The sequence below is a fragment of the Clupea harengus genome, chromosome 16 (genome assembly GCF_900700415.2).
Source record: "Clupea harengus chromosome 16, Ch_v2.0.2, whole genome shotgun sequence".
Lineage (NCBI taxonomy): Eukaryota > Metazoa > Chordata > Actinopteri > Clupeiformes > Clupeidae > Clupea > Clupea harengus.
Genome location: NC_045167.1, coordinates 3,306,466 through 3,325,392, shown reverse-complemented (window position 1 = coordinate 3,325,392; position 18,927 = coordinate 3,306,466). Strand labels below are relative to the sequence as shown.

The following is an 18,927-nucleotide window of genomic DNA, read 5'->3' as shown; positions in this document are numbered from 1 at the left end:
TAGGCTGAAGCATTCACATTCATGTAGTTTGCATAGAATGAGAAAGATCATGGCCCTCTGCATCTCTAGTTGAAGCATAATCTCACAACTTCAATTTTCGTATTGTATGTATTTTTGTACAGTGAGTTTTTAGTCCCCTTGTCTATCCTCCACACTTGGGTTTCTTTGAGTCCAGCTGACCAACAGCTACACCATTTGGTCAGTATGGGACGGTGCAGCACCCTCTAAGGAGACAAGACGTGAATGACCTTGAAAAAAAAACGACAGCCTTTAATCTGTCTAATCCACCAAGGGAAAGTGACTGAGAAAAAAACGTTTATATATGCTTAGGTCTGCAGGAAATAAAAAAAAAAAGGTGAACTAAACATGGTGGGAAAGATGAGATGTGGATAGACCAGGTGAAGTAAGAGGAGACAGTCAGCTGGGGATTTGGTTCTATTTTTATTCTTCTTGGCCTCTCCATACCACGCATCCAGCTTCCCAGGCAAGGACACGCATGTCCTATACCTCCAACAAAACAACAACCTCCTTTTTGACCAGCAGTATCTTGCTCTAGATCTGTTACAATTCAACTACATTTCAGCCACCTATAAAAACCTAAAAAAAAAAACTTGAACAAGTTGCCATGTGTTGTTAACTGTGGCACAGAGATTAACTTCAGTTAAAATAGGACATGAAACATGAAGGCAGCTACACAAATGACATGAACACATGAAACACATGAAGCACATGACACACGAGACCATGGCGATGATAAAACATGTTGACGATAGAGGAAAAAACTAGACGCATCTCTGTGCTCTGTGATACATTCTCTATAACTCTCTCCCTGCACACACCGAGGCACTGACTCTGCTGCGGTGTGCCTAGCAACCTGCAAATCTGCAGAGATTAGCTTGACTTTCATTTCTATATTCCTTTTACCTGCCTTAGACCCATAACAGTATAGGCTACCTCTTTCACTATAAGGCCAGAAACTATTCCAGCCGGTCCTCAAACATATTCTTACTGAGTCCGTACCGTACCTCACATAATTCATTCCACAAAGGTCAGTGAAATGTGCTGCCACTCGGGCTCATCAGTGATGGCCAGACCCAGGTGATGTGTGCAGTACACCTGTCAGTCTCGCTCATATATATTCCTGCCCCCCCCCCCCCCCCCCCCCCCAGTGTCCTCTGGTGCTTTGAGAAGAGCTTGGGGTGTTAACAGGCCTCCTGGGGTTCAGCTCACGGGGTAATATGAATGGAAATGAGCTTCTCCTCATGACCACGCACAGCCCCTGGAGCTAGCCCAAGTAGACAATACATTATTCAAAGCACATTATATTAAAGATAATTGCATAACGCAATATATCTACTGTCTCCTGTTCCTTCCTTGACCGCTCCGAGACACATACATTTTTATGTTCCTTTTATGTACAGTAGTTCCCATCTTACCTGATTGAAAAAATGCAATCCTTTCTAACACCACGCTGAGCTTTCTGTGCAGTCTGCAGCTAGACACCAGGGGAGGGGGGGGGGGGGGGATTGTCAGAGTCAGTGGCTCGCTGTCACTGCCAGGGACAGATTCATTATTTCATTGATCTACGCGTCTGTTCATCTGTCACTGGTTTCATTAAAGTGGCGGATGAGGTGAGCGCAGGTGAACTGGCAGACACAGAAGGCTAAACAACAGAAAAACATGACACACAGTCACGCACATTTCCTCTCGACCTCCTTCTCTGGGAGACACTGCAGTCTATTTTTACTCTTTCTCACTTGTTTTTTCCCTCTTCCTCATTTCATCTGATCCTCTTCTTCTTTTTAAGAACTACCTTGTCATCACCATCATGATCTTTTGATGAGGCTGTTTAGCCTTCATTGTTTTTCCCTCTCTTTGGCCCCCCGTTATTACCAAGACATAAACATTACCCAACACAAAGGTTACACATTTCACAGAACTTCAGAAATAGAACATACAATTGATGTAATTCTCTGGCATTCCTATAATAACAGCATAGACTTGCACTGTATCTCTGAGACTGAATAGCAACAATGCAAACTGAAGCTGCGCTGCATCTCTGGCAGTGACAAATCGAAGCTTTAAAGAACCGTAAACAATCCAGAGCAAAATCAAGGAGCCGTGAAATAAAGAAAACCAGTGAATCCATCATGTTAGCCAAGGCTAGGGACAATAATACAATATGCAAGCTGTACAATTATACGCAGTAGAATATATATGTAGCAAAGGACAAACTACAATAATGTTAGAACAAAAAAAAAAAAAAAATGTAAATGTTTTAAAGGGTTTGTGTGTTAAAACTACATTCATTGTAGAAAGGAGTGCACACATAGGCATGTAATCAATACATTTGACTGCAGCCATTCCTTGTAGGATGTAGTACTGGTAGAATGCTAAAACATTACACAATGCTGTCCCATAAATACTGCCGGGAGTTGATGTGTTCAAATGTCTTAATGAGCACTTAAAAAAACAGCAAAATAATTCTTTGAGCCAATTGTGTGCAAGTGAAGGTAAGTACACAAAACAGTTTAAATTTAGTGATATAAGTATACTGTTAGGAAGGTTACTTACATTCTCATTTGGTAAGTCTAAGAGAGAATCTGGTCAGTGCACACACTGTAATTGTTATTCACTGATAATTAACGCACTGTTCATACAGACTGCAACAAGTGACTGGCCACTCAGAGTTAAAATAAGTGATTCAAAATATAATATATTAATTACTGTTTTATACTGTTTAATTACTGAATTATAGTAGCACATTGTACTGTGTGGATTATGCTGTGTGCTGTTATGGATCACATGTCAGATTCTTCATCATTCTGTCATTATTCTTCTCTCCTGCGTCATCGCTTTTTCACTCAATCTCTCAGTGGATCATGGAGCCGGGTCTCCACACATTGGCCTGCAGACCCACGTTGGAGGTGCTGAACCGCGGGCGGGGCACCCTGAGCTGCTGGATGCTGCTGGAGCGCAGGGCTGGGTTGACCGACAGGGGACTCAGGTCAGGGGCGCTCTTAAACTGCTTCGCGACCTGGAACTGGGAGCCATACGCCTGAGCAGGAGCAGGAGCCGGGGTGGGCGCCCAGCTCTGGATGGGTGCTGCGCTGAGGTGGGGCAGGGCAGGTAAGGTTACTGTGGAAACTGCTGGTGCCCAGAATTGAGGAGCGGGGGTGTAAGGGGCGACCGCTGGGGTGCGAGGCGGGGGAGAAGCCACTTCGGACCTCCAGATGGGCTCGGCCAGCGTGGTGGCGGAGCGTGGCACTATGACTGTTGGTGTCAGCGAGGTGGGGGCCGACATGGGGGTGGGTGTGGAGAAGCGCTTGATCTCGTAGACGCGTGCCGCCTTGACTGGCACCTGTCGGGGTGCGGTGAGGGAGCCACCCTGCTGTTGCTGTGTCTGAGGGACCCCACCCCCATAGCTGAAGAGGGAAGAGTTGAGCTGGTAGGGCTGGTGGCTCATGAAGTCCAGGGCTTTCAGGCCCGGTTTGTGTGCCACCTGAGGTGCCTGTGAGGCCCTAGGGGTGCGCTGGGCGACGGTGGGACAGGAGGGGGACAGCAGGGGGTTGTAGTTGATTGGAGGGGGCGCCCTGATGCTGGAGGAATACTTCCATTGAGAAGGGAGAGACGGGGTGGGAGAGGGATCACGGGGTTGTGCAGGGGACATTGGATGCTGTTGTTGCTTGTCCACCACATAGCGATCCATGCGGCTCTGCCGGCGTGCGAACAGCTCAGCCCCCTTGCCTCCTGTCTGCAGGGTGACCTGGGGTTGTGGCGGGACGGCAGCACGTGCTGGCTTGGGAGCCACAGGTGGCGGAGGGACCCTGAGGCCTCTCTGGGCCTGCATGAAGTTGCAGGCTTCTGCACCTAGATTGAGGGAGTCCTCCTCAGGCCCTGACTCAAAGCCAAGATCATGGCCGGCCCGGGGTCTATCATCCAGGTTCTGCACCATCGACAGCAGCGCCGGGTTTGGAGAAATGTCTTTCTTTTCCTCTGGCGCACTAAACATGGGCTTGCGGCTCCTTTGCCTGCGGGCATCGTGCAAGATGCCAGTGCGTCCCGCTGGCACTGCGATCCTCTGCTCTCGAGACTCCAGCGCCTCCTGGCCTGCACTCACTGGCTGGTAGGGCTGAGGAGACGGGACGGCAGGAGGTTGAGGCGATGCTGCCACAGAAACATAGGGGTTGAAGGAGACTTTGGGAGCTGCGGGTGGCTGTTGGTTTGAAGTGAAGGTAGGAATTGGCTGGGATGGTACGTGAGGAGCAGAGACAGGAGCTGGAGGGAAAGACATGGCAGCATTTCCAGGGGGCTGGGAGTAGGGCATGGTCATAACAGAGGGAGCAGGGAAGGGTGTGGTTGGCTGGTGAGATGAAAGGGGCGTGTTTTGCTGAGGGGGAGGGGAGAAAGGTGTAGCTTGGGCATGAGGTGAAGAGTATGGTTTGGGTGCTACAGGAGGGGGAGAGAAGGGCATGGACTGAGGAGAGTAGTATGCTGGAGCTTCTTGAGGAGGGTAGTATGCTGGAGCTCCTTGAGGAGGGTAGTATGCTGGAGCTTCTTGAGGAGGGTAGGGTGTGGCATGAGCAGCTGGTTGGGAGAATGGTGCAGCAGCCATGGCTAGGGGTGGAGAGAATGGCTGGCTCATGTTAGTGTGAGGCGAGTGAAAGGTTGGGCGTTGCATAGGGGGCTGAGAAAAGGCTGGAGGAACAGGGGGAGACAGGGGAGCAGAATGAGGGGTCGGAGGGGGGAAGGAGGCCACAGACACAGAGGTGCGTGGAGAGAAGGGAGATCCCACTGACGGAGGGCCGTTCACGGTGGCAGGCCGGGCGGGGATGTAGAGGGAAGTAGAGGAGATCGCTCGTTTCACCTCTGGACCACTGGAAGAAGAGAAGGCTGCTGGCATGTTGGCCACTGACACCGCCTTCCGGGCAGGACTGGGCCGGAATACCACAGGGGCAGTAGAGGCCCGGTGGGTCACACAGCCAGGGGCGAATGGCTTGGCGGTCCGGTTATGGACATTAGCGCCAGTTTGCGAGTCCATTGTATCAGATCCGCCACCTGCCGTTGTGGGCAGGATTGTGTGGCCTGGAGGGGTTAGCACCACACTGGTGCGGCTCACCACCGCTGAGTCTCCGTTCACCAAGCCTGAACTCACCGGTCCTGATGGGGCTGTGTACGCGGGAGGAGCTGGGGCCTCCTCTGTTGCCATGGCGGCCAGCTGCTCATCAGACATGTGCGACAGTGGTGCTGAGACCGGCTTCCCTGATCGCTGCCTCTGCTGTTCAAACAGCTGAGCTCCCTTCCCCGACATGTTGAGCCCGAGGCCGTTCTCTGATATGCTATCAACCCCTCCTATGCAGGCTGAGGACCTCTTGTCCAGCATGGCAAGGTAGCCACTGTCCCAGATCGGGTCCGGCTCGGTTGAGGCGGCAAACCCATCCTCATCCATCTCTGACTCACTGCCTGGGAAGCTGCTTCCTTCTTCCTCCTCGTCTTCTGTCTCGCTGCGGGAGAAGCTGGCGTCGTCTGCGCTGCCAAAGCAGGTGAGCGTATACCTCTTGGCACGTTGCCGGCGCTTCTTGAACATCAGCACCCCCTTGGCATGGGGGTTTGGGGCATCAGTCAGCAGAGAGGCGATGCTGCGGCACTGGTTGCGTGCCTCCTTCACCTGCTTGTCCTGCACGCTCTCACCTCTGTGGAGTTCTGAGGGAAGAAGACATACATGGATCAGGAGCCACTTAATGCAGCTCTCATACTCCTCAAAAGCAACTGAAATGGTTCCTGGGAAAATGGCCTACATGGATATGAATTGTTTTTTTTGTGCAACTGCCACCGCTAGTAAATGAATACTTGACTAGTTTGCTAGTTTGTTATAGTTGTATTTACTGGGACACACTAGTCAATTAAGAACAAAAAGCTGTAATGTTTAAAATGGCAAATCAGAAGAGCCCATTTTGAACCTTCAGATGTTGACGTTACAAAGGTCGAGTTGAGGTTGTGTTATTTACTGTTGATAAAATCAGGCCCGTATTTGTAATGGGTACAGGGTGAATGTGTTGCCTGGAGCCTTTTTGCTTTAGGCTGTAGAGACAATCTGTGTCCCGCCATCAGAGACTGGATAATTATCTCCAGGTAATTTCCATCTGCTGACGGGGTGACGTCATGTCCTTTCATGTCTAGCACTGCGAAGGAGATCATTTGAAAGCCAGACAAAGGTGGGTTATAAATATTAATTGCAGCTAACTGCTCTCCTCAGACAGTAGGTGGCAAAGCGGGAGATAGAGGAGAAGGAGAAGGAGAATAAGAGATCTTCAGAGAGTTCAATACAGTGGGGTCACAACCCATCCGAGCCAGGAGGAGGTCTAAAGCAGCCAGCACCATGAGTCACGCTCTAAATGGAGCCGCAGCTAAAACAGCAGAATTACCATTGAGTGGTGCTATATGCTCTACGGCCTTTTGGATGAGCTTCACATTCAGCCATTTTACTGCATGTGCTGGAGCTAAAAGCAGGTACTTTTCCAGTGACCACTGAGCCATTAGGCTTAAAATGGGACTCCATGGTATGGTGGAGTGATGAGAAAGGAATGATGGGATAGGCCAAGAAGACACAAATAGCGTTCCACATATCAACGCTGTGACAGAAGGGCCTAGTAAAACAGACAGTCGATTCAATGACAGGTAAAACTGATGCCTTAGCTTAGCCGCTGTAGTTCATGAAGTAGCACTTTGCTAGGGCAATCTGACCAGTGCCATCCATATCAAATTAGTCGGATGACAAGAACCAAGCTTATTTTCTGATAACAAAGAATACAAAAAATATGAATTGTCTGCTATAACTCAAACCAACAATAATATGATCGTCGAGATGAGAATGGTCAGCAAAAACATCATCGCTTCATTGTCAAGTGCCAAACGGAATTCAACATGAATGCGTAAACAAATTCCGATTTCACTTTGAAGGCCATATGCCAAGCTTCAAGCACTCCAAGCACTCATCCACAGCACGACAATAATCGAATCAAAACAACTGACCAATCTTCCTCAATCACAGACACATCCCACATTTTAGAGTTTTTAGAGCTGAAATATTGACTGATCATGTTCTATTGACAGAACTTCTTATGACTGACTCTTGAAGTTTTGTCCTTTTGCACACGTCACCTCAGTCTTTACCTGCGTAGATGGTAGGTCCCATTTGCTCAATCTTCATATCGGCCAGACAAAATAATTCTCCTTATGATCGTCTCCTCCCACAAACCCTCACTGCTGTACATCCACCTAACTAACACACACACACACACACACACACACAGAGAGAGTGTGTAAGGTGTGTCTCTCTCACACACACACACACACACACGGACTCACTATATCAGTGAGCAACCATCCCCGGTCCACTGCTTGCACTGTCTTCGGAGCCTGAAGGCTGGTAGAGGGGCGGCCCTTTTAAAGACCTTTTGTCTGAGCGTAGCCTTCAGCCGTCAGGGTCCCACAGACAGATGATGATGTCACCTCTCTTCATTTAGCTCAGGGGTGCAGCAGACACAAACACCTGTCTCATGGGGGACACCAAGTCCGTCTCCCCCTCCGACTCCCAGTGTCTTACTGAGGAGCCGAGGGGACTGCTGGGGTGGGAAGTTGTTGGGCGGACATTGTTGGCGGGTGCAAGCATTCTGCGAGCGCACAGGAGAACACATTTCACCCGTTTATGGCGCTCCAACATACCATGAAGATACTTCATGCCATGTCAACCTAACAGCCCCCATTGGCCCAACCCCTCACACAGACACACAAACAAACACACACACACACACACACACACACACACACACGTGTACCCTGTGAAGGCACCTCAAAGTGACCGCTAACTGATGGAAGTCTGGCAACAGGAAAGGTGACAGAGATCTGATCTCATACACAAAGGTTAAAGGTCGTTTCTCATCCAGCCCTCTTCATTATGAAGTAATCCAGAAATCTTCTGGACCTAAATCTCGCATCTAGTAAAATACTTCACATTTCTGTTTTGGAAAATAATAAATATTCTTAGGGGGCGATTTATTGTTCGCTTGATAGTATTTGCGGAACAACAGGACTTCATGACACATCAGATTGACATAAGGTGGTTTATTTAGTTTCATGAGGTCATGGCAAGGGAAGCAGCGATGTCCAAACAGCCCTCGGCCGCAGGCGTTTTTTTTGGGGGGAGTCTAACCTGACCCCCTCTTGCTCATCCCCCTGGTGTGTCACAGTGACAGGTGACAGGCTGCACCAGCCTGCGCTCTCATTCCCCTGGCCTGTATGCAGACACTAACTCACTTCGTAATATCATCACTCACTCTGACACAGCAGAGCAGCTGTCAACTCACACACACACACACACACACACACACACACACACACACACACATACACACACACACACACACACACACACACACACACACACACACACACACACATACACACACACATACACAAACACACACACACACACACACACACACACACACACATACACAAACATAAACACACACCACAAATACGACACCACACCATAGACTCAGACTTGTGTATTTTTGCCTTGGCCCACTCCATGGGTTCCAAATATACTACCTACACAAGTACAGTAAATGCACACAATACACTACACAGTGTACACACACACACACCCACGCACCCACCCACAGACACACACACACACCCACACACACACACACACACACACACACACCCACCCACACACCCACAGACACACACACAAGTACAGTAAATGCACACGATACACTAAACAGTGTACACATACACCCACACACACACGCACCCACCCCCAGACAGACACACACACACACACACACACTCTCTCACACATACATACACACACACCCACCCACAGACACACACACACAAGCACAAGGTCACCTGCTGTTGAGCAGGACTACCTTTCACATAACACAGGTATGAAATGTAGACATAAGACCTGTCATCAGGAGGCCCATTCATTTAAATGACACATTAAGCTCACTGCTGGAAGGTTGTTAGCCTATAACACACTGGCATTTTACTGAAATATATATCAGCTGTAAATCTGTGGTCAGTCGTTTCAGCAAGAGAGTATATTAATATCCAAGAAGATTAAGACTGCTATCAATACAGCCAATGAGGTAAGAGGAATCTCACTCTTCCTCTCTCCCCCTCTCTAACCTTTCTCTTGCTCTCTGTTGTTCTCTCTCTCCACTCTCTCTCTGTCTCTCGCTCTCCCTAATGGAAGCACCTGTATGTGTGATGAAATCAGAAAGCCAGCGGTGTGTTTGTGTGTGTGTGTGTGTGTGTGTGTGTATGCATGTGCATTTGTGTAGGTATGTGTGAGTGTGTGTGTGTGTGTGTGTGTGTATGTATGTGAGTCTAAGTGAGTGCGGTGGGGGCAAGGAAGCGGCCCCCAGCCCCCTGATGCTGGGCAGCAGCTGTGAATGCCTGCCTGCCTCCCCCCTCTGCCAGGCTCCAGGATCTTGAGCTGTACTGTGGCAGGGTGAGTCAGAGGTTAAATATAACTGGAGCCTCTCCTCCAGCTCCCCTGTAGGAAACACCTCTTTATCATCTACTGGCCCTGGACTTAATGACATAGCACAGGTCCCCTATAGCTCCCAGAAGCAGCATGAGAGTGATATTAGTGTGATGTATGATAGTAATGGTATAGGGGAAAGAGAATGTGAACGGTGCGCCAATCAGGGTACGGCAGCATTCAGTCTCTTGAACTCCATATAGGTGGGCTCAGAGAAACTCTGGTAAACCTCAGAAGATTCCTTGTATTGGGAATCCTTTCCATCTTTTCACTAAGAACGGAAGTTGGTCATGAGTCTGCTTGACTTCTGAAATCATCTCAGTCTTATTTCTTCACAACCTTTACTGTGGTGGGGTATATGGGTGTTAACTGGAGGTGTTTATGTGCATGAAGGTGCTACACGCGTATTTAGAACCGAAGATGTCTGTTCACCATGACGTTGGCTTAAGGAACATCCTAAGAGCTTTGAGTGACATTAGAGCTAGGTGTCTTTCACCACTTAATACAGCTATATTAGACCTGCATGGTGGTGTGATCAGGCTGCCAGTCTGTCTTATTGGTGATAAATATATTTTATGGGGATGTGCTCAGGTTCGTCCGGCCACCAGGAGGAGCTCTTCAGCCCCAGAGGTCCCAGAATAGCAAGTCAGGTCATGATGAGAGGGTGGTATCAGGGTGGTATCATGGTATCATACCATGGTATCAAACCCACCCACCTGCTGTTGGACTCAAAGCACAGCAGTGACCTAATCTCTCCTTTTGTCCATGATGCCCATCTTCTTTTTAGATTCACTTTAACTCTCACTTTAACTCACACACAACTCCCAAGTGAGAGTTAGGAAATTACCACTGACTCTGTGTAAGTAAAAGCTTCATTCAGACAGAATGGTTTAGACAAAACCTCCACACTGCCTCTTTAAAGCAGCACTAAGGAGTTTGGGTCCAAAACTAGGGAGCTAACCAGTATAGCTGGCAAAAATTAGGAATATTATATTATTATCTACAACCTTGATTTTTGTATAAAAAAAGCTTTTCCTTCATAGTCCTTTTTACACTGGTTGTTCTATTTGTATTCTTAATGGAGGCAAGCCTTGTGTAAAGAGCTTTTCCTTCATTAGACACTATCTCCATGTAATTTTAAAGTAACAGTATGTAGCAATTGTACTTTAGGGTTAGGGTTAGGATTAGCAATTTTACGTTAAAATAACAGCTTAAAAAAATTGGGGCGCTACAATGCCGTTTAATATGGAGAATGGCCTCTATGCCATTGCCATGCCAGGGTCCGTAGGTATATTACTGCGCTATGTAAGTTTCTGAAAGCCGCCCGAGTACTACTCTCTGACAGACTAGTAAGTACCTTATTTGTCGTCTTGATTTGTCTTGTGTTGCACTTGCTTGATGTTTGACTGTGTTAGGAAAGTTGTTGACACTAGTTTGTCATAGTGTCAAAGTAAGCACATTTTAACAAGTTTCGCTAAGTTTAGCCGCTAGCATCTTGTTAACGATTAGCAAGTCCTCCGTTGTGCTGCTTTAAGTATAATTTAGTTTTTTGTTCTTACAAGCAACCGATTGTTTGATGATGTTCCTGCTTAAGGGTTTAAAATAGCTCTCCATGGCCAACACAAGGGAGGTATGGAGAGTCACCAGGTCTGACCATAAACTTAAGAAGATTGAATGGTATACTGAGGGTACTCACTGGCCTGTCGGGCTTTGTCCTTGTAGGTGGCCGTGAGCTCCTCATCCATAGGGGTCTCCAGGGGCCCCACCATGGGCACCAGCTGCCTACGGGAGACCAGAAACTGGGCCCCTCTGGCTCGCTCAGCAGACACCAGCGGCGGGGGCATCATGGCCGGAAGCTCCTGGAAGCCGCTGTCCCCCTCCCCTGCCCCCTGGCCGTCCTGGGGGCTGCTCTGGCCTGAGGAGTTCCCCGCCTGAAGCCCCCACTCGCTCGGAGGCGGCTGGTAGACCACCTCCCTGCGCGCCACACCTGGTAGCACCTGCTGCTGCTGCTGCTGCTGCTGCTGCGGCGCCCCCTGGGGGTCGGCCCAGTGGTACTGCTGCTGGCCTGGGTACCCGTTGGCATCGGGAGCGCTCTCGTAGCCGCTCATCTCCGAGGTCTCCTCCTCCTCCTCCTCCTGGTGCGGGGGCTTGGCCGGGGAGCTGCTGGGGCTCCTCCTCTTCTGCCGGCGCTGGCGCTCCTGGGCCGCCACGTCGGCGTCGCTGTCGGTCTCGCCGTAGTACGCCTCGCTGTCCGGCGGCGACGCGATGCATCCCAGACCCCCACGGAGAGGCATGGAGGGCAGGGGAGGGGACAGAGCTTGCAGTGCAGCACGGTAGGCTTCATCCATGTGGGGAGGCGAGGAGGGATCCAGAAGCATCAGGGACTGAAGGCAAGGGGACCTGCAGAGAGAGAGAGGGGACCCCACTGGAGAGGTTATGGCCTATCTGAAGATAGCTTATGATTTACAGCCTCATTGTAATGCATTATACTGTGCATCACATTCAACTGTCACTGGACTCTAGTGTATGTGCTATATAAAGGACAGAACTATGTACAACGTGACTAACGTTGAAGACTGGTAATGGTTGTACCTTAGCTGGAATTCAATTAGCAGTGACTTTTTTTGCTCGACGTATTCTCATTTATGTTAATAAGACATTTTATTTATTTTATTTATCATTATTTCATTATATATTATCCTTATTGTCTTAAAATATGTCTCTCATAATTGATGTAATCTAACATTGATCCAGAGCAAACAGTTTTGCCCTGACCTTCTGACACGCAGGTGAAGGGTTCCTCTGCCGCTGTCGATCAGGTTCATGGCCTGGGCATGGGAGAGCTCTCCACATGACAGCTCATTGATGGCCAGCAGCTCGTCGGCCTCCCGCAGACCGGCACGGCAGGCTTTGCTGCGCCTTCTCACCTGCACCAACAGAGGGAGACAGAGCACAAATATGTGAAGTAGGAGTGTTGAGCGGCAGAGGCAGTCACCAGGAGAATGTGTTCAATCCGAAAAGGTGCAGATTTATTTAGGCTGCCGCCAGGTTAACAGACAAGACGAACTTTAACATTTACCGGATATAAGTTTTCCAAAAACAAACAAAAATATACTAGTACTGCTGACTACTTACACACAACTCCACTGGGAAATGGCATAGCACAGGACACAGGGCTTATCCACGTCACAGACTGGAAAAATCTGTCTTAAAACTGTTTTTTTTTCTCTCTGTCTATCTCTCCCTCCTTCTCTCTCTCTCTCTCTCTCTCTCAGTAAGTTGCTGGGGAGTCTTAAAGCTTCCTTGCCCAGACTTTGAGGGAGTCTGGAGAGACCATGCCTATGAAGTGGTACAGCTCCTATGGCTTTTCCAGCTGTGTGGGCAACACCTGAATTTATACAGATGGAAATGAATGACACTCGCTGTGTACGGCCATTTACTGGGCATTTTACCTGCGAAGGCTGTCTTTTACTCATAGCCGAAGGGACGACCTGACATAAAGTGGAGGGCCCACCTTTCACTACCTGATAGATGTCTACCATCATGGAAGCTGTTGCATAGTCTCCAATGCCTAAAAGGTCAGGTTACCTGGAGTGGGGGTTGCTACGTTGTACAATTTTCCCAGGAACCATTTCAGTTGCTTTTGAGTATGAGAGATGCATTAAGTGCACCTTACATTAGTCATTTAGCAGACGCTTTTATCCAAAGCGACTTACATATGTGCGACTTACAATGTATACACATTTTACATTTACACTGATGGCACACTGCACATCAGGAGCAATTAGGGGTTCAGTGCCTTGCTCAAGGACACTTCGACAGGGAATCGAACTAGCAACCTTCTGATTGCTAAACGACTTCTTTACCTCCTGCACCACTGCCGGCCCGTACCTGATAGATGTCTACCATCATGGACGCTGTTGCATAGTCTCCATTGCCCAAAAGGTCAGGTTACCTGGAGTGGGGGTTGCTACGTTGTACAATTGCTACAAATAAGCTGGTTTCTAGATTCAATGAGGGGGCGTGACCTATTAGCCCTCATTGTAGCATGACTGATACTGTGTTTCATGTCTTCTGTGACTGTGCAAGGCTAACACCTTTATCTTCTGTGACTGTGCAAGGCTAACACCTTTATCTTCTGTGACTGTGCAAGGCTAACACCTTTATCTTCTGTGACTGTGCAAGGCTAACACCTTTATCTTCTGTGACTGTGCAAGGCTAACACCTTTATCTTCTGTGACTGTGCAAGGCTAACACCTTTATCTTCTGCGACTGTGCAAGGCTAACACCTTTATCTTCTGTGACTGTGCAAGGCTAACACCTTTATCTTCTGTGACTGTGCAAGGCTAACACCTTTATCTTCTGTACTGGAAAGGGTATTGATGAACTGGGGTTTTATATTCAGCGGTAGGGCAGGCCAAGCTGGCCATCCTAAAGTCCCATGAAGCAAAGCATGAAGGCCAGGATACAGACATGATGTCCATGTTTAAATCTCTGGTGGAAACAAGAATAGTGGTGGAGTACACACTCTACCAGCAAACGGAGAATGTTGCTCGGTTTAGGGAGAAATGGTGTGTAAGGGAGGGGATAGCGGGGGGTTTTTCAGTGTTTTTTTTTCCGATGGTTTTCAAATTATGTTTTAAACTAGAAAATGCATTTCCTGAAGGAAATACCAGTGCATGAAATGCAAAAGTTGAGGAAAGGAAGAATAAAAGGAAGAAGAGTGAAAGAAGAAAGGAAAGAAGAGTGGAAGAAGGAAAGAAGAGTGAAGAAAGGAAAGAAGAGTGGAAGAAGGAAAGAAGAAGGAAGAAGAGTGGAAGAAGGAAAGAAGAAAAGAAAGAAGAGTGAAAGAAGAAAGGAAAGAAGAGTGGAAGAAGGAAAGAAGAGTGGAAGAAGGAAAGAAGAAAGGAAAGAAGAGTGAAGAAAGGAAAGAAGAGTGGAAGAAGGAAAGAAGAAAGGAAAGAAGAGTGAAGAAAGGAAAGAAGAGTGGAAGAAGGAAAGAAGAGTGGAAGAAGGAATGAAGAAAGGAGAGAAAATTGAGTGAAGCAGAGAGATGGAGTTTGAGAGAAAGTAGACAGAGGGATAGAGAAAAAGATGGTGGGAAAAAAAAGTAGAGTATGGATGGTGTCTCTTAATATCCCTAGTTATACAGTTGAATTGAGAGGGACAGAGAGAAGAGGAGCCTTGGAACCTTGGCGCAGGTGTCAGTGAAGCACAGGTGCAAGCCAGTTTAATGACCCTATTATGATGTCACGCAGACAAGCACATCCAAGTTACACTAATAATGCCTTTTTTGTACAGTCCTTTTCAAACCTTCGAAAGGTGCTACATATAGACGCATCAAGTATATGTCAATGGGAGAAATTGTATTCGTTTTTCTTTAATATTTTAAAAAGTATAAAGTTTAGAAAAATGAAAAATACATAGCATAAGTGTCCTTTACAAGACCTACGCAGCAAAGTTTGAACAAAGTTAAGCGGTTTGAGCTGAATTAAGCGCAGAAGTTCGGTACAAAGAATAATAATAAGTCTAAGAAACGAAGGAATAACAATACAGGGCATTTCATGCACTGTAATAAAGGGTTTTTAAAGTCAAAAGTCTCTCTCTCTCTCTCTCTCTCCCCTCTCTCTCTCACACACAAACACACGGAGAGATGCATCACAGTGGGGGCAGACCTGTGGAGTGATCTGGCCACTAAGCATGTAAACATCACACTACCACTGTGAGACTTGAGCTGCACCTGTTCCCAGTGATTACCTCACCCTGTAATTAGAACAATCTGCAATAGGCTACATTGACAGGGGCAGTCATTAAGGAAACTGTTCCACACAAACACACACACACACACACACACACACACACACACACATAAAACACCAGAGGATATGTTATCTTCAAATGCACACACACACACACACACACGCACACACACCAAACACACACACACACACACACACACACACAAATGCAAATAACCCATTACACTTGCACTTAACACTATGGGAATTATATTTGTATTAATACATATAAGACCGCACAAGAGAATGCTGTGTTTTCAGTGTAAGAGAGACTCGAGTGTGAATGTAAATTTCACATAGACTTGAATGTCACACACACAAGTGTGTTCTGCCCTGAGGGGCTTCAAGGCAAGCAGAATAGCCCCTGACATTAGCTGATGTCTGCTGGGCTGCCCTTGAGGTGAGCAGGGATTAGTTCAACTGCCACTGTTATGCCTTGCTACTGACGTTCCTGTCAGTGAATGTTCCATTCAGAGGGGCACTGTTAGATAATCATGTTACTTAAGTTGTGTGTCATTCTACGTTGTTGATTTCATATCAAAACACTAGTTTTCATCAGCGAGTTTCTCACAGGATGGGGTATGGAAGCTGAACTGCATTTATAATCAAATCTTCACAGTCTGTAATCCTGTACATTCCTGCATTTATTCCATTGCAGAGACACTAAAAGTATGTTTTATGGAGAGCTTGGCAGACTGTAACCTTGATGTTCCGTGTACAAAATGCGCTGGCACTGCCAGGGACAGCTGCCGAATCGCTGGCCAGACCTGGCCCAGGGCATGCCTCGCATTCACCATGTGTTCCCAGCAGAGCCAAAAATACAGAGCTCACTTTTTGTAGGCAGCCACAGTTGTCTGTGTGCCCCAAAAGGTTGAGTATGAAATATGCAGCCTGTTTAAATTGGAGCATTTCAAAGGGCAAAAACGGAATTCTAGGAATTCCAAAGGGGGACACAGCTAATTTCTCTTGTGCCTTGCAACGATTGATTTCCTTGAATGCCTCCTCGCGAGTGTGGACCAGAGGCTTAAATGACATGGTGTCACAATTTCTATCTGTTTTGATACTTATCCAGATCATTCGAAGAACTTGTGTGCCATTCAAAGACTGTCCTGGTACAATGGACTAAGCACATACTGGTATTAAAACAGGCTATGAAAATGGCGTGGAGGATCAGAATAGCTTGCATGGAAAAAGAGGCCTCCACAAATGGAACAGTAGATAAAAGTCCCTCAGAGGTGACCTTGCACTGAGCCATACACACACACACACACACACACACACGAGAGAAAGAGAGAGGGGCAAAGCCAACTGCAGCCATGGACTGTGCTGTGTTTTCCTGATGGTTTCACTGAAAGAGAACTATTCCCCCGACTTGAAAGAGAGAGCGGGAGAGAGGGAGAAAGAGAGAGAGAGGGAGAGAGAGAGGGAGAGAGAGAGGGAGAGAGAGCAATGGAAAAAGAGAGTGGCAGCTGGACAAGAGTGATATATTTTGTCTGTTCTGAGACAGCGGTCTTCTACCATGGGTCACCATTCCAAAATAGTCATTTTGATTAGGCTGCACACACTCTGCCCGGCCAGGGTGATTTTGCTGCATGTATAAATAAAATCGGAGGGCTCGAATGATGTCCTGTTTTGCCGCTTCTGCCTCTCCGAGGCCGCTTTTAGCCACGGGTGAAGCCAGAGCAAATCTGGTGAGACATTTAGCGTCCAGAAAAAGCAAGTGTTGAGCAAATGTGATAAGACTTTAAGAGTGCTGTGTGAGAGGCCTGGCATGTTTATCTCTTTATTTGAGTGAGTGACACATCCAAGTGAGTTCGGCTCTCTCCACGCTATCTGCATAAGCCGACGCATAACCCAGTTTAACGTTCTGACAACAGTTATAAACGGTAGAGCATATCACAAATATAAGTGGCTCAAGTAGATTTCAAAACACAGGACCTGGTGCAGACACTTTGAGTCACTGATTGTGTGGCCTGGCACAGTGACCACAGAGGGGGTGACCTGGGGAATGATTCTCCATTCTGTTGCCTTATCACGTCTTTCACACATTCCTTACTGACAGATGGGAAACAATGTCATTGAGTACAGTATGTGCAGTTTTAAAACCTTAAGAGTGCCGAAAATATACAGTTTTTGTGAATGTTATGAAATATATCATATAAACACAGGCCTCGAGCTGGTAATAATAATAATTAATTTTTATATAGCGCTTTTCTAGACACTCAGAGACGCTTGGTTGGTTGGTGACCAACCTCTTTCTTAAATCAAACTTTATTGCTTCAAACCACTTTCATGAAGAGACACCAAGTCATTAATCTCATTCATTTTCCTCCACAGGCATATTCACCAGCCACATAGAGATCTCTCAGTGAAAAACTGCTCTGATCTAGTAAACTTTTTATAGACCTCATTAGCACAAATTCAGATGTTTTTTTCAGTAATCCACCATCAGAAATATGGTCACACAGGAGTAAACACACACAAGCCAAAACAAAAAGAGCAAAGCACTACAGGAAAACACATACGTATCCACGATGAGCAATGACCAAGCTGATTATAAATGATGACAAACTCTCCATGACACTAACTGCACTGCCCTGCCATGCCAGACATCATGGGCACCCTGGCCGTGCCATCCGTGCCCAACCTGCCACAGCCCAACCTCTTACCTTGGCCACTTGGAGTGGTTTTCTCTGCTCCGCTCCCCCCTGGAGCCTAAAGCCCCACGGTGCTCCACCTGACAAGGCGACGACCACCTCCTCGGCCACCATTCTCTCTCTCTCTCCGTGCTCACTGTCTCAGTGCTGCGCTCAGCTCTCACGCTTGCCCTCTTTCTCTGGGTGACCCCTCAGCGCTCTCTGCCCATCCCTGGACCGTAACCCTCTCGGCAAGGAGTAATCAGGGTTCTGGTGCTCACAGCTCTCAGATCAGATGAACGTTCACCCCACTGCGGAGCGGGGAGAGAGGAGGGGGGAACCAGGGGAAGGGGGGGGGCTTTTGCTCTTTCCCTGAGTGTGGTATGTGGGGCGGGGGGGGGGGCGGGCGGCAGTGGGGGGGGGGGGCTGGGGGGGTAGGAGTGGGGGCTGATATAGGCCTTCTTTGCCTCATCCATGGAGGAACACTTGTCCTGTCAATCTCGAGGCATGGGCAGAGGATGCTGATAGACCTTCCAAAAATAATCTGGGCAGCCTCTCGGGGGCCTTTTGTCTGTAAGGGCCCTTTAGACCCCAACGGGTCAGGGGTGGGGGTTCAGTGGTGGAGAGGAAGGAGTATTTTAAGAACAGGATTCTCGTAGACACTCATGAAACAAAATCAGTTTGAAAGCATGAGGCAATGACAGATGTGATTAAATGTGATCTCCTCCAGGCATGTGAAAGACTTTCACTTTTACCATTCAAGATATGTCACTCCTGGCATTTCCTTCTTAAAGCAGTAATAAGTAGATTTGTTCCAAAACTAGCAAGCTAACTACCTAAAAGGCATGCAAAAACCTTGCAAACACCATCAACAGACCAGTTGGCACTGATATAAACTTGCCAACACACTAACTGGTGTCTTTTGGCAGTATAG

At 47.6% G+C, this 18,927-nt stretch overlaps 1 protein-coding gene across 1 annotated transcript; it reads right to left on the bottom strand.

Annotated features, from left to right (window-relative positions):
- Positions 1 to 422: 422 nt before the first annotated feature.
- Positions 423 to 18,319, bottom strand: synpo2lb (synaptopodin 2-like b). The gene is made up of 4 exons (XM_031582710.2): positions 18,027 to 18,319; positions 12,335 to 12,486; positions 11,256 to 11,959; positions 423 to 5,703 (listed from the first exon to the last, which is right to left on the bottom strand). The coding sequence occupies exons 1-4, from the start codon at positions 18,126 to 18,128 to the stop codon at positions 2,873 to 2,875; spliced, it is 3,789 nt and encodes a 1,262-aa protein (XP_031438570.1). The 5' UTR covers positions 18,129 to 18,319; the 3' UTR covers positions 423 to 2,872.
- Positions 18,320 to 18,927: the final 608 nt, after the last annotated feature.